We start from the raw sequence: 13,006 nt of genomic DNA on the forward strand, positions 1-13,006 counted from the left end.
AAAAAAGAGACAACGGATAGTAGTTGTCCATGACTGGAAAAGTAAGTCGCCCCCTCACCCCACGGACAGAACAGACAACATACACAATATCTGCACGAGAGCAGACAATGCACGGCAAATCCACTTGGATCATTAAAACGCGAACTGACGCGTAACAATTCAATAAAACAAGTTTATTGCATTTTTATTTGCTCTTACGCGATGTCATTTAAGTGGTTTGTTTGACTGTCCTGGCGATTCGCGCGCGGTATTAAATTTGTTCAAATGGTGTTGCCGTAGTTGCCCGCTGTCGTTGGACTTTTTTTTTTTCCTTTTCAGGCTCTGGATTTCTTGGATTTGCCCCAAATTTGGACCGACCTCGCTGAAACCTCGACATACAACACCCAGCATTACCGTATCAAACTAAAACGATTTTCGTGTCCGATTAAAGTCATCCCTGCGCACCTATTGAAGCTTCACGGCCTACGTTAGCTTAGCTCGCTCGCCGCCGACAAAGAGAAGCGGTTGCTCGCGACACGTCGCTCGGTCGACATCGACTATGTGTGAGCCCGAAGTTTCGTGATGATCGCGCGACTGAATATGTACGCAAGTAGGACAGAGTCCGAGGAGGAATTTTGTGGCCCAAAACACAACGAGAAGCTTCGAGGTTTGTTGACGGCCATCCTACTGTTTGTGCCATCAGGAGTGCAACCAGATTTTATTCAGTGGCTTGGCCAAGGTGACAAAACGCCTCATTGAGGTGTTGACGTGCCTGAGTCCACCATTCTTTGTCATACCATCCACAGTCCACACAGTTCATTAAATAAAATCTATAATGAGTGCGTCTGCCTGATTTCATGAAACCATGACTGTGGATGGTATAATAATGACTTCTCAGCCATCGTATTTGGGTGCTGTGGTGTGAAAGTCATCGGCTATTAACTTAATCTGGCCGCCCTCATGAGCCTCCATTTATAGACAAACAGCAAAGTTGCGACAGGGGAACCGATTTTACAAAGTGATGTGTTTTGTCTTCTTGTCTATGAAAGGCGCCAGTGAAGATCTTGGTCCCGGGCGACAGGAGGCCCCTCCCATTAAAGAGGAGCCCCTTGACAAGAAAGACGAAGAAGAGCTTAAAGATGAGGAAGAAACGCTGCCGTGCATTCCGGGGGAAGAGCAGTGCCAACCCCCTCGCATCAAAGAGGAAGATGTGGAGGAGGACATCAAGTCGCCATCCACTGGTGTTCCCTTGAAGAGTGAAGGTTCAAGTGCGGCAAGCGGAAGGGCGGAGCCTCTGAGCAGCAGCAGCAACTCACGTCAACATGTGACAACAGAATGTGATGGACAATCACCAGCAGATAACCTCTTGGCGCCACTCTCGGATAGTGACGACGTGATGTCACACTCTCCATGCACTGATGATGATGATGGAGGTCATATTACAGGTCACACAGACAGCAAATGCTGGAAATGTTATCAGTGCGGGAAGACGTTTGCTTTTAAGAGCATTTTAAAATGTCATATGACGACGCACACCGGAGAGAAACCTTTTGCCTGCTCCGATTGTGGTCGACGATTTGCTGACAATACAAAGTTAAGGCGGCACAGCAGGACACACACCGGGGAGAAACCTTTTGCCTGCTCAGTTTGCGGACAAAGATTCTCTCAGCAGGGAGACGTGAAAAGACACACGAGAACACACAATGGAAAGAAGCCCTTTTCCTGCTCCGTTTGTGGTCAGGGATTCTCTCAGAAAGTTCACTTACAGGCACACCTGAGAGCACACACCGGTGAGAAACCTTTTGCCTGCTCGGTGTGTGGTCAAAGTTTCTCTGTGAAGGGAACTTTAATCTATCACACTCGAACGCACACTGGTGAGAAGCCCTTTCTCTGCTCCGTGTGCGGTCGAAGATTCCCGAGGAAGGCCAACTTGAACTTACACACAAGAACGCACACTGGTGAGAAACTGTTCTCCTGCTCAGTGTGTGGCCAAAGATTTTCTCGCAAGGATTATGTCAAGCGGCACAAGTGTGCTGGCGAGAATAGAAACGACCGATGATGGTTTCGTTGCTCCTCTGAACAGACTTCATGTGGCAATGACAATTATGCCTTCCGAAAGTCCTCCCATTACAAATGGGAATCTGCACTCACTACTCTTACCTGGACAAATAACAGTTTGAAAATCCAAACAATCAATGAAATTGCTGTATAACTTTGAGAATGAGTCAGGAAGCTACACGAGCAGCTGACTCAAAGAAGGAATGGTCGTTGTTGGATACTGCCCATTGCTTCATGGCCAATAAACCTTTTTTCCACCATTTTGTGTGAGCTTAACTCGTGTGTCGAGATTGAATCGTCAATGAAGGCATGCTCCATACGCTGCATGCTTTGATTGCGTTTTGACTTATGTATTTATTCAAAACAGTACGTTTTTGAGTTTTTCAGGCAGAGTTTATTTCTAGTGTAGAGGGTGTTGTTTTAATTTTTCCAAAATGTTTCATTCTAGTTTGGTTTTCATTCGATTTTGTATTAATTGTAGTCGTTTTTTTTTAAATATATGGAGTATTTGTCAAGTGAGATGACTTAAAAGTAACCAAGTGTTGTGTAATAAACTAGAACTCTCAAAACAGCTGACTTTGTTGTACAACAATACCTAAATCAATGCATTTAAAATCAACTCTGATATTGACACAAAGACAAAACTGAAAGACATTTTCGCTCCAATTAGTCAGTTTTGTAAACCTAAACTGTAGTTTCGTTTAATTTTCATTTTAAAAAAAGCATTTTATTTTATTTTATTAACTTTTGTTTTCAATTTTAGTTATTTCGTTAATTTTAGTTCACTATGATAAGCTTAGTCAAAACGCAAATCACTCTCAGTCAACCCTTCGCAGGTGAAGTAAATTAACGGCTAAATTCAAACGACGCAAATAAAGCACAGAATAACAAGGAACCAAAACCAGGGAAAAGGGACCACATAAACAGCGTGTAGGAATATTATATAAATAAAAAAAGACCTCCAGATATACACACTCGTGTTATTTTTGTGAGTTTAAAACTGTTTAAATGCGCTTTTCGTAGGTGACTCTCACGCGAGACCCTCTTTCAGTAGCATCGCATGAAGTGAGAGGCTAGCAGTTAGCATGCTAATACAAACGCCCCAATTTACTTTTCTCTTCGTCAGTCGTGAGTGGCAACAAAAATGGCAGAGTAGCGTACGAGTTGACACAATTTCAGTGAATGCAGACAGGCAGAAAAACAAACAATTAAAAAGCAACATAAAAAAAAAAATCACTACATACCTGCGGCCACGCCCCCAAGAGACGCCGTGAAAGGAAATGACGTAACACGTTACCTGCAATGACGTTTGACGCTCCGACGGTAAAACGTTATCTTGCGATATTTCACACTGTCGTCTGTTTGCCGAGAGGGAGAGATGAAGGGAATATCGAACACACAAAATATTACTAAAGTATTCTAATTATGTACTATAATGAAGTGTTATGTATAATACCGGTACTGGAATACACACACACACATTCCCACGAATACACTGAGCCTCACTCACTCAAGTTTTATTTTATTCAGGATCCCATTGACACTTTTCCATCTTGCCACCAGGAGTCCGCATTTCTTCACAGTCTATCAGTCAGTCTTGCACTTCCTTGTTTCGTGTTTGTTTTATTCGAAGTTTCATTTAACGGTATCTGAAGTGTTTTGCCGCAGTTGTCGACATGAGGCTTTGAAGAAAGTCCAGAGACTACAAGAACATATTGGCGATAGGATTACGAGACTGCTCAGAATCAAATGTCCCCATCGTTAGTTTTACGGTTAAACGTCAATGCCGGAGAATTTGAAGCTCGCTCGGATGAGAGGCAAAAGTTTTTTTTTAAACTTTTTTATTTTTCAGAATTTTAAACTTGTTCAAAATGTCAGAAAGGGAAAAAAGCAGTGGGAAAAAAAGACAGGTCTAATCCATAGTATGTGGATCCTTGTTGTAAATACACCGTCCAATGTGAGGGACAGCGGAATCACGGTTGACAAACCGAGCAGGCCCCAACGTTCCCTAGCGTGTATGCGTTCTTATGTGGCTTGCCAAATGGTCCCTTCGAGTGAACGTTTGCCCACAATCCGAGCAAGCAAAAGGTCTCTCCCCAGCGTGTATTCTGGTGTGCGTTGTCAAATGGCCCTTGTTTAGGAAACTGTTACCGCAAACTGTGCACGCGTAAGGTTTTTCGCCCGTGTGCGTCCTTGCGTGCTGCTGCAAATCTTCCTCTTGAGAGAATCGTTGACCACAATCTAAGCAGGCAAAAGGTCTCTCTCTCGCATGCATTCTCGTGTGCGTTGTCAAATTTCCCTTATTGAAGAAACCTTTACCGCACACTGTGCACGCGTACGGCTTCTCGCCGGTGTGTGTCGTTGAGTGCTCTCTCAAATATTTGTTGGCGGTAAAACTTTTACCGCAAATGGTGCATAAATATGGTTTCCAATTAACGTGCGTCCTTGTGTGGACTTTTAAATCTTCCTTGCCAGAGAATCTTTGACCACAAACTGAGCAGACAAAAGCGGTCCCGGCGGTGTGTGTTCTCGTGTGCAGTTTTAAGCTTCCCTTCTCAGAAAATCTCTTATTGCAAACCAAGCAGGCAAAGGGTTTCTCACCAGTGTGCGTTCTAGTGTGTATTGTTAAGCCCCCCTTCTGAGAGAACCTTTTCTCACAAAGTGAACAGGCAAAAGGTTTCTCTCCTGTGTGCATTCTCGTGTGTTGTTTCAAACTGCTCTTAGAGGCATACGTTTTGCCACACTCTGAACATTTCCAACGTTTGCCGTCAGTGTGAACTGTTGTATGACTGTCATCATCATCATCATCATCATCATCATGAGTGTAAGGAGAGCATGACATCGGGTCGTCACTGTCTGACAGTGGCGCCAAGAGTCTGTGTGCTGGTGATTGTCCATCACCTTCTGTTGTCACGTGTTGACTTGACTTACAGCTGCTGTGAGGCCCCGCCCCTCCGCCGCCCTCACTTGGACCTTCATCTTCTTGATCTTCACATTCACTTTTGAGAGGGACGCCAGCGCACGGTGACTTGGTGATGTCCTCCTCTTGCTCTTCCTCCTTAATGTGAAGAGGCCCTTGTTTGTCGTCTTCTTCCTTCATTTGTGAGGGCTCCTGCTCCTCCCGTTCGAGAGGAACGGGAAGGGACGGCGTCTTTTGGAGGCCAGAATCAGGATATTTTCCACTGATGTCTGCAGGACACACAAAGACAAATACATGGTTCGCTCAAGTTCCTGCTCACATGAAATTGATGTTGTGTGATTTTGTTTCTCTAGTAACAGTTATGGTAGGTATTGTTATGTCGCTGAATCAGAAAATGACAGTTTTTCCTAATTGGCTCTTGCAATTCAGATATTCCTTTTTAAAAGGAAAGTGTAATAATACGCAAGCTATGACATCGATGTTGTCTTCGTGCTCCAACTTGGATGAGTCTGTAAGTGTCTTTTCCAGCATGTCCATTGAGTATTTCTCTTTTTTTCCCGATATTGTGAAAGATGGAAAATCGCTCGCCTCGAGAGCCTTTGTGATACAAATGATTCATGTGAAAAGCAAAAAAAAAAAAAAAAACAAGCAGTGTAGTGGCTAAATCCAAAATATAGCCACCAAGCGTGAATAGAAATGTATTGACGCGCTTGTGAAATAAGTCCTTCGACATTGCGTTGAAAGTTTAAGTAGCTTTTAAGCGGTGTCTTTCTCACATGTTGTTGCCCTCGTGGTGGTAATTATACAACTCGTGAATGAAGTCTGAAACCGAAAGAGAAGCATGTGCGAAAAGAATGGGCTTCAGGCAACAAACAACAAACCTGCTGTCTTCTCGGTGTCGGCTTTTTCTCCCCAAAGTTCCTCCTCGTACTCTGCTGTTATTCTTGCGCACATTTTCACACAACAACCACAACACTTGATCACTCCTGAGCGATCACCAATACCTCTCTTTGTTAGCGGGTAGCCAGCTAAATTAAGCTAGGCTAGGCTAAAATAAGATACGGCGCTCAGATCCAACGTGCAATTCTTAAGCGGACATGAAGACTGAACGAATGAGGTCTTAACGGACGTCCAATGACGAGGCTTCGGTACGTCCGCGAAGTAGTCGTTCACCAATTTTACGAAAGTTTGGTGAAGCGCGTGTGGTTTATAAGAAGTTGTTCAGAACACGTCATAACTGCAGTGGACGCTGTACGGCAAAGTCTTTTGGACAAATTTGTTCTGTCACCAAAACGCCATACTACGGTAGCCCATAAGCGCGGAAGAAATTAACGATAAACTGAACACAATTAGAGACGAAGTGACACCAAAAGAATCCAAACTCTTAAAGTACAACAAAGGGCTATAGGATATCTGTTCAGTGGCTTCAATAACGATAATAAACTTCTATTTTTATTCGTAAAGCGAAAGACATCCGTCGAGTACAATGCAGTATAATTTCAGTGTAGGTTTAAAAAGATAAATCAGCGGCACTTGCTATGACGTCACTTCGAGGCGACACACTTCAAAAGAACTACAATTCCCAAGTGACTTTTGGAACCCGGCTTTGCAGTAAGGCCGATTATACAACGTAAAACAGCAGTCTAGCTCAAATTAACCTTTCAAGCTCACGCACGGAAATAATTGACGAAGACTAAAAAGTCCTTTTCGCTAATGACAACAGGACCAAAAGCATGATTTTGATGCAGTATTTTTTTCACCATTCCAATTTGGCAGGGTTTTTGCACATTCTTTCCGATGAAGTTCCAAATTTAGGAAGACATTTACCTTCAGAGACATTCACTTTTCAGATACGTTCATAATGTAAGATTACAGTATTAATATACTGAGTGAGTCCCAATGCATGAAGAGTTGTATTTTATTCAGGATGACATTCACATCTTTCCATCTTGCCACCAAGGGTCCAAATTTCTTGCCGCCTATTGTGTCAATCATCATCCCATATTTGAAGTGTATTTCATTTGTTTAGTATGAAGTGTTTCACCATGAGTGCTCATTCTCTGCACTTGTCAACAGGAAGCTTGGGAGAAGGTCCGTAGAATATAAGATATCACACTAAGCAGGTCCAAATCTCTCAAGCGTGTATGTGTGCGTTCTTGTGTGGGTGCCCAAATGGTTTCTTCGAGTGAATGTTTGCTCAGAATCCCATCAGGCAAAAGGTCTCTCCCCGGCGTGTATTCTGGTGTGTGTTGTCAAATTTCCCTTATTAAAGAAACTGTTCCCACAAACTGTGCACGTATAAAGTTTCTCAACAATATGTGTCCTTGTGTGTTGTTTTAAATCTTCCTTTTGAGAGAACATTTGACCACAATCCGAGCAGCCAAAAGATCTCTCTCTAGTGTGTGTTCTTGTGTGACGTTTTAAGCTTCCCTTCTCAGGAAATCTTTTACCACAAACCGAACATGGAAACGGTTTCTCTCCCGTGTGCGTTCTCGTGTGTGTTGTTAAGCTTCGCTTGTGAGAGAAACTTTTGCCGCAAAAGGAGCATGCAAAAGGTTTCTCTCCAGTGTGTATTCTGGTGTGACTGCTTAAACTTCCCTTCTGAGAAAATCGTTGACCGCAGACCGTGCATGCAAAAGGTTTCTCTCCGGTGTGTGTTCTTGTGTGTAGTTTCAAGATTCTCGCCTTTGAAAATCTTTTACCACAAACTGCGCACGCATAAGGTTTCTCTCCAGTGTGCGTTCGCATGTGTTGTTTCAAACTTCCCTTATAAGCATATGTTTTCCCACACTCAGAACATTCCCAGCGTTTGTTGTCAGTGTGGCATGTCACATGACCTTCAAACTCTTCCTCCTCGTCATCGTTGTCATCATCTTGATCATGGGGAGAGTTTGACATTGCGTCGTCATTATCTGACAGTGGCGCCAAGAGTCCATCTGCTGGTGATTGTCCGTCAGCTCCTGTTGCCATGTGTTGACTTGACTTCCTGCTGCTGGGAGGCTCCGCCTCTCCCCTGGCCTCACTGGGACCTTCCTCTTCATCTTCAGTCTTGAGAGAGATACCAGGGCATGGGAACTTTGTGACGTCCTCTTCTTGCTCTTCCTCCTTCATGTAAGGAGGCCCTGGTTTCTCCTCCTCTTCTTCTTCTTTCACATGAGGGGACTCCTGCTCCTCTTTTTTGCCTCCAATGGGAAAGGGCGGAGTCTCCTGGTGGCTAGGATCAGGGTACTTTTCACCAACGTCTACAGGACACACAAAGACGAATACAAGTTATGATGTTACTTTGATGTGGTGGATTTTAACTATATTGACGTAGGGCTGCATGACGTTGGAAAAATAACATTGCACCCCCCCCCCCCCCCCAAATAGCGGTTCGTATTGCAATTTGACAAAAAATACAGGAAAAACACCAGCTCACATTTCTCTTTTGCACTCTCTGGTGATTATTTGGCTATTTGGCTTGAGTGGGAGAAAAAAAAGCATACACAATAGAATATGCTTTTAAAATCTTAATGAAGTTCAATTTTTACAGAACTTTCGCATTCAATACAGTTTAAATTTATTCATTTAAGTGGTGGGTGTATTTTTAAAGCCTTGTGTTAATGTTATAAACAATTATTAGGAAAAAAATCAGTTTCTAGATGAACACTTGGGCCTACTAGTGACTGTATTGTGGTGGTACTTGTGGTGGTAAATGAGCCAAGCACATTTTGATTGGGTACTCGGTGTAAAAAGTCCAGGACCACTACACTCGTGCAAATTGCACGTCGCTCACCCTAACCCGAAACTGATGCCCCTTCATCAACAACTGGCGACAGACGTGTTCTGAAACATTTTCAAGCAACGGGTGCGGCTGCCCTGTGGATGCCGCAATCCAGGAAGATACCCTCTGCACGCCCCTGTGACAAATAAATAAACCTGCTTTGCTTTCTTTCTTTCCTTAAAAAGACAACAAATAAAAATCGTAACTCTAACAAGAGAAAGTACCACAGTTAGTACACACGTGAGAGGAAGAAATGGCGCAAACCTGCTGTACGAAGCACAACTCTCGGATGCTGCGTTTCGCAAACGGCTTCGGGTCGTTGGCAACGTCGTCGCTCCTTGTCGTCTTTTGCCCAACAAAGTTCCTCCTCGTACCCCGCTGTCCGCCTCGCGCACATTTTTACACGATTTTCACTGCTGAGCGATCACAAAGCGTCTCTTTGTTAGCGGCTAGCGAGCCAACCTAGGCTAGGCTAAACTAAGCTAGGCCGACAAGCGTCAAAATACACCGAGACGACTTCAACCAAAGACGAACCACATTTCCCCAATGCGGTCCAGTCAAGTAGTGATGGTCGTTCCGCGTCCAGACTACACCGCGTTCATTTTACTTCTGAATGAAGGCTCAATAAACCGTCTGCAGCAGTCATGATTTCCATTTCTTCATGATCAGGCTCCCTGCTCACTTCTGTATCCTGTCGCCTTATTTGTGCGTTGATAGGTGCAAGAGTTTTAAATTTGTCCAAGTGTTTTTGCCGTACATTTTGTGTCGCCAGTCGTTTTTTCTTTTGACGTAACCGCACACGCTCTACAAATATTTTTTTGAATTTTGTGTCGAACGAACGTGTTGAAGGCTAGACACAAATGTCTTCTATCGCCACATTACTGAACTAAAACAGCATCTAGCAAATCTTGGTGTCTCGGTGCGCCGATGACCCTTCTCGGCCTAGCCTAGTTTAGCTTAGCCTAGCTTGCCAGCCGCTAAGCACACAGAGACGAGTTTGTAATCGCTCAACGGAAGTCAAATATTAGCAAAAAGTTTGGTGATGATCGTTTGAAAATGTTTGCAAGGAGGACAACAGAGTACACTTCGGAACTTCACGGAGCAAAAGACGACAACTAGGGACAACTTCGTCAAGTACGCGACGCTGCTTATGAGAAGCTTCGAGTTTGCTTAAACTCAGTAGGTTTGTTCACTTCTTCCTCTCCCTCGCAGACTCGGTTCGTGTGCAGGCTTGTGACTGACTGGCTTGTTTTTGTCGCTGAACTGCCAGTGGCAGACGTGGGGATCATGGGACTTATACTGTATAAAGCAAGTCATTATGTTGCGGCAAGGGCAGACCTTCACGGCACAAATCTATTTAACTTTTTTGGCTCACCCAATCATGTTAAATCGAGGCAGAATTGGAAACGTGGAAGTCACAACCTACTTGATGTGCCCAAAACACACTGTTGTCTTCTTGTGTCTTGCAGTCATGAGCAAAACGTACCTTGGTGTCTTCGGGCAGCAGCAGCAGGGGGATGAGAGAGGTGACGGACAAAAAGAGGACGAGCTGGAGCGCCCTTCCATTAAAGAGGAGGAGGAAGAAGAAGAAGAAGCCACTCAGATTCAAGCTAGCGAGATGTCCAAGCATCCGCACATCAAAGAGGAAGAGGATGATGGCATCATTACCTTGCAATTTACAGGCGCTCCTTTGAAAAGTGAAGATTCTGAAGATCAAAGTGAGGCCAGCGAAGGGGTGGAGCGTCCCAGCAGCAACAGCTCAAGTCAGCGTGAGACGACAGAAGGTGAAGGACACTCACCAACAGACGGACTCATAGCGCCACTGTCAGATAGTGACGACGCGGCGTCATACTCTCCTCACGCTGATGATGATAATGATGAAGAATACGAAGGTCACGTTGACAACCAACACTGGAAATGCTCTCAATGCGGGAAAACATTTGTCTACAAGTGTCTTTTGAAAAAACACTTGATGACGCACACTGGAGAGAAACCTTTTGCCTGCTCTATTTGCGGTCAAAGATTCATGCAAGAGGGACATTTAAGAAGACACACAAGAATACACACTGGAGAGAAACCGTTTGTCTGTTCCATTTGTGGCCAGGCATTTGCTCAAAGAAATAGTTTGACAACACACACGAGAACACACACTGGCGAGAAGCCGTTTGTCTGCTCGTTTTGCGGCCAGAGATTTGCTCAAAGAAACCATTTGACGGCCCACACTAAAACGCACACTGGAGAGAAACCTTTTGTCTGCTCATTTTGTGGTCAGAGATTCTCTGAAAAGGGAAGCCTGACGAGTCACACAAGAACGCACACAGGAGATAAACCCTTTTCCTGCTCAGTTTGCGGGAAAAGATTTTCTCAGAAGGGACATTTAGGAATTCACAGAAGAACGCACACTGGTGAGGAACCTTTTTCCTGCTCTGTTTGCGGTAAAAGATTTTCTCAGAAGGGACATTTAGGAATTCATAAAAGAACGCACACTGGCGAAAAGCCTTTTGCCTGCTCAGTGTGTGGTCAAAGATTCTCCGTTAAGGGACATTTGAAAGCACATACAAGAATCCACACTGGGGAGAAGCCTTTTGCCTGTTCAGTTTGTAACCAAAGGTTTACTACGAAGGGATATTTGAAAATACACACAAGAACCCACACTAGCGGGAAAGCTTTTGCCTGCTCGGTTTGTGGCCAGACATTTATTGTGAAGGGATATTTAAAAATCCACATGAGAATCCACACCGGAGAGAAACCCTTCGCATGTTCAGCTTGCACGAAAAGATTCGCTACAAAGGAACATTTAAAATCCCACACAAGAACGCACACTGGAGAGAAACCATTTGCATGCACCGTTTGTGGCCAAGCGTTCTCTCTGAAAGGAAACTTGAGAAGCCACAGCCAAACGCACACCGGAGAAAAACCTTTTGCTTGCTCAGTTTGCGGTCAGAGATTCTCTCGAAAGGGAAACTTAAAGATACATACAAGAACACACAGTGGAGGGAAAGCATTTGCCTGCTGAGTTTTTTTTGGCATTGAGCAATAAAGCTTGATAATGAAAGTGTTAAATATTGAAACTAATTTCTGTGGGAGTTGAATTCATCTGCCTTTTTGTGTTGGATCAACTTTCTGGTATATTCTTGCATTCTGCTTGATCTCGTGTGGACAAATGATGACAATTAAAGCAAAGCACTGGACTGCTATGTCAAATATTTTATGATGTGCATGTTAAATGAGCGAGTGACCGATTGAAATAGATGGCCCAAAAACTTTTGACTCCTGCCGGTGGAATGGAAACGTCCACACGAGATATTGAATAAAAGCTGATGGAACTTTGGAGGAGTTTGACTGATCTTTTAAAAGCCTCAGATTATTGTGATCGGCTAAACTTACCAAAAGGAAGAGTCGAGTTGGTAAAGCTGCTGCACTGCCGTTGTGATACGTCGCTGTCAAGGAGCGGAAAGGCTTTGGCGAAGCAAAACATTTAGTGGTTGCCTGTCCTGTGGCCAATAAATTTGCGTCTTCATTCCCGGGTTACATGTTCCCCGCTGCTGCTCAGCAGTTTGGCCGGCCACTCGAAATTCTGTTAAGGTAAAAAAAAGAAGAAGAAAAATTAACAAGTGTTTTGTCTTGGCTTGGGATGTCAAACGCGACTGCCCATAATTGAACACCATGTTCCCTCTGCCTTTTAACACTTAATTTTAAATCGTAAATTAGTTTCTTGTCCCCGTGTGTTGAGGGGAAAAAAAGAAAAAAACAATTCCAATCACCAAAGACGGACTATAGTCGTATTTCGCCAGCAGATGGCGTCCGAAACACTTCCAAAGCGTGGACATGACTCAAGTGTACGCACGTTTTTCATTGTAACCGCAATCATACAAAATGAAATGACATTTAAACAAAAACGCTTTCCTGTAAATTGCCACAATTACAACAATCCAGTCGTTGAAATGTGAAGCGATGTTGTGACGTCCGAAAGAGGCGAAAGACGTTCGAGCCTTTTTATACCAGTACGCTCTTTGTTCTCGCTTGTAAGACTGAACCTCATTAAAATTAATGAAATTTTATTCCTGCCGACATGTTAGTCGCGAGGCAAAACTGTGCACCATTTGAGCTTTGCACACGACGAGTATCGAACGCCTGGAATGAACTGTTGGTCAAAAGAGAGAAACTTGAAATGACATGAAACGGACAGAAGTAAAATAAATAAATACAAAGACGTAAAAAGAGCAAACTTCCTGATACTTGACGGCACGCCCCACTCCCTCGAAAGCTTCGACGTTTCATTTACA

General features: G+C 43.8%; 4 protein-coding genes across 4 annotated transcripts; 2 read left to right on the plus strand and 2 right to left on the minus strand.

Moving 5' to 3' along the window:
• Positions 1–280: 280 nt before the first annotated feature.
• On the plus strand, positions 281–2,297 carry LOC147191895 (uncharacterized). The gene is made up of 2 exons (XM_086134642.1): positions 281–646; positions 1,029–2,297. Exons 1-2 carry the CDS (start codon positions 562–564, stop codon positions 2,036–2,038), a joined length of 1,095 nt encoding a protein of 364 aa, XP_085990768.1. The 5' UTR covers positions 281–561; the 3' UTR covers positions 2,039–2,297.
• A 1,245-nt stretch (positions 2,298–3,542) lies between these two features.
• On the minus strand, positions 3,543–6,721 carry LOC147191896 (uncharacterized). The gene is made up of 2 exons (XM_086134634.1): positions 5,839–6,721; positions 3,543–5,226 (listed from the first exon to the last, which is right to left on the minus strand). Exons 1-2 carry the CDS (start codon positions 5,909–5,911, stop codon positions 4,046–4,048), a joined length of 1,254 nt encoding a protein of 417 aa, XP_085990760.1. The 5' UTR covers positions 5,912–6,721; the 3' UTR covers positions 3,543–4,045.
• A 136-nt stretch (positions 6,722–6,857) lies between these two features.
• On the minus strand, positions 6,858–9,403 carry LOC147191897 (uncharacterized). The gene is made up of 2 exons (XM_086134639.1): positions 8,985–9,403; positions 6,858–8,199 (listed from the first exon to the last, which is right to left on the minus strand). The coding sequence occupies exons 1-2, from the start codon at positions 9,115–9,117 to the stop codon at positions 7,166–7,168; spliced, it is 1,167 nt and encodes a 388-aa protein (XP_085990765.1). The 5' UTR covers positions 9,118–9,403; the 3' UTR covers positions 6,858–7,165.
• Positions 9,404–9,483: 80 nt separating this feature from the next.
• On the plus strand, positions 9,484–12,051 carry LOC147191898 (uncharacterized). Its single transcript, XM_086134628.1, has 2 exons — positions 9,484–9,903; positions 10,190–12,051. The coding sequence occupies exon 2, from the start codon at positions 10,192–10,194 to the stop codon at positions 11,734–11,736; it is 1,545 nt and encodes a 514-aa protein (XP_085990754.1). The 5' UTR covers positions 9,484–9,903; positions 10,190–10,191; the 3' UTR covers positions 11,737–12,051.
• The last annotated feature ends 955 nt before the right edge of the window (positions 12,052–13,006 follow it).

Source organism: Hippocampus guttulatus, chromosome 17 (assembly GCF_054856545.1).
Source record: "Hippocampus guttulatus isolate MCC_2025c chromosome 17, RoL_Hgut_1.0, whole genome shotgun sequence".
NCBI lineage: Eukaryota > Metazoa > Chordata > Actinopteri > Syngnathiformes > Syngnathidae > Hippocampus > Hippocampus guttulatus.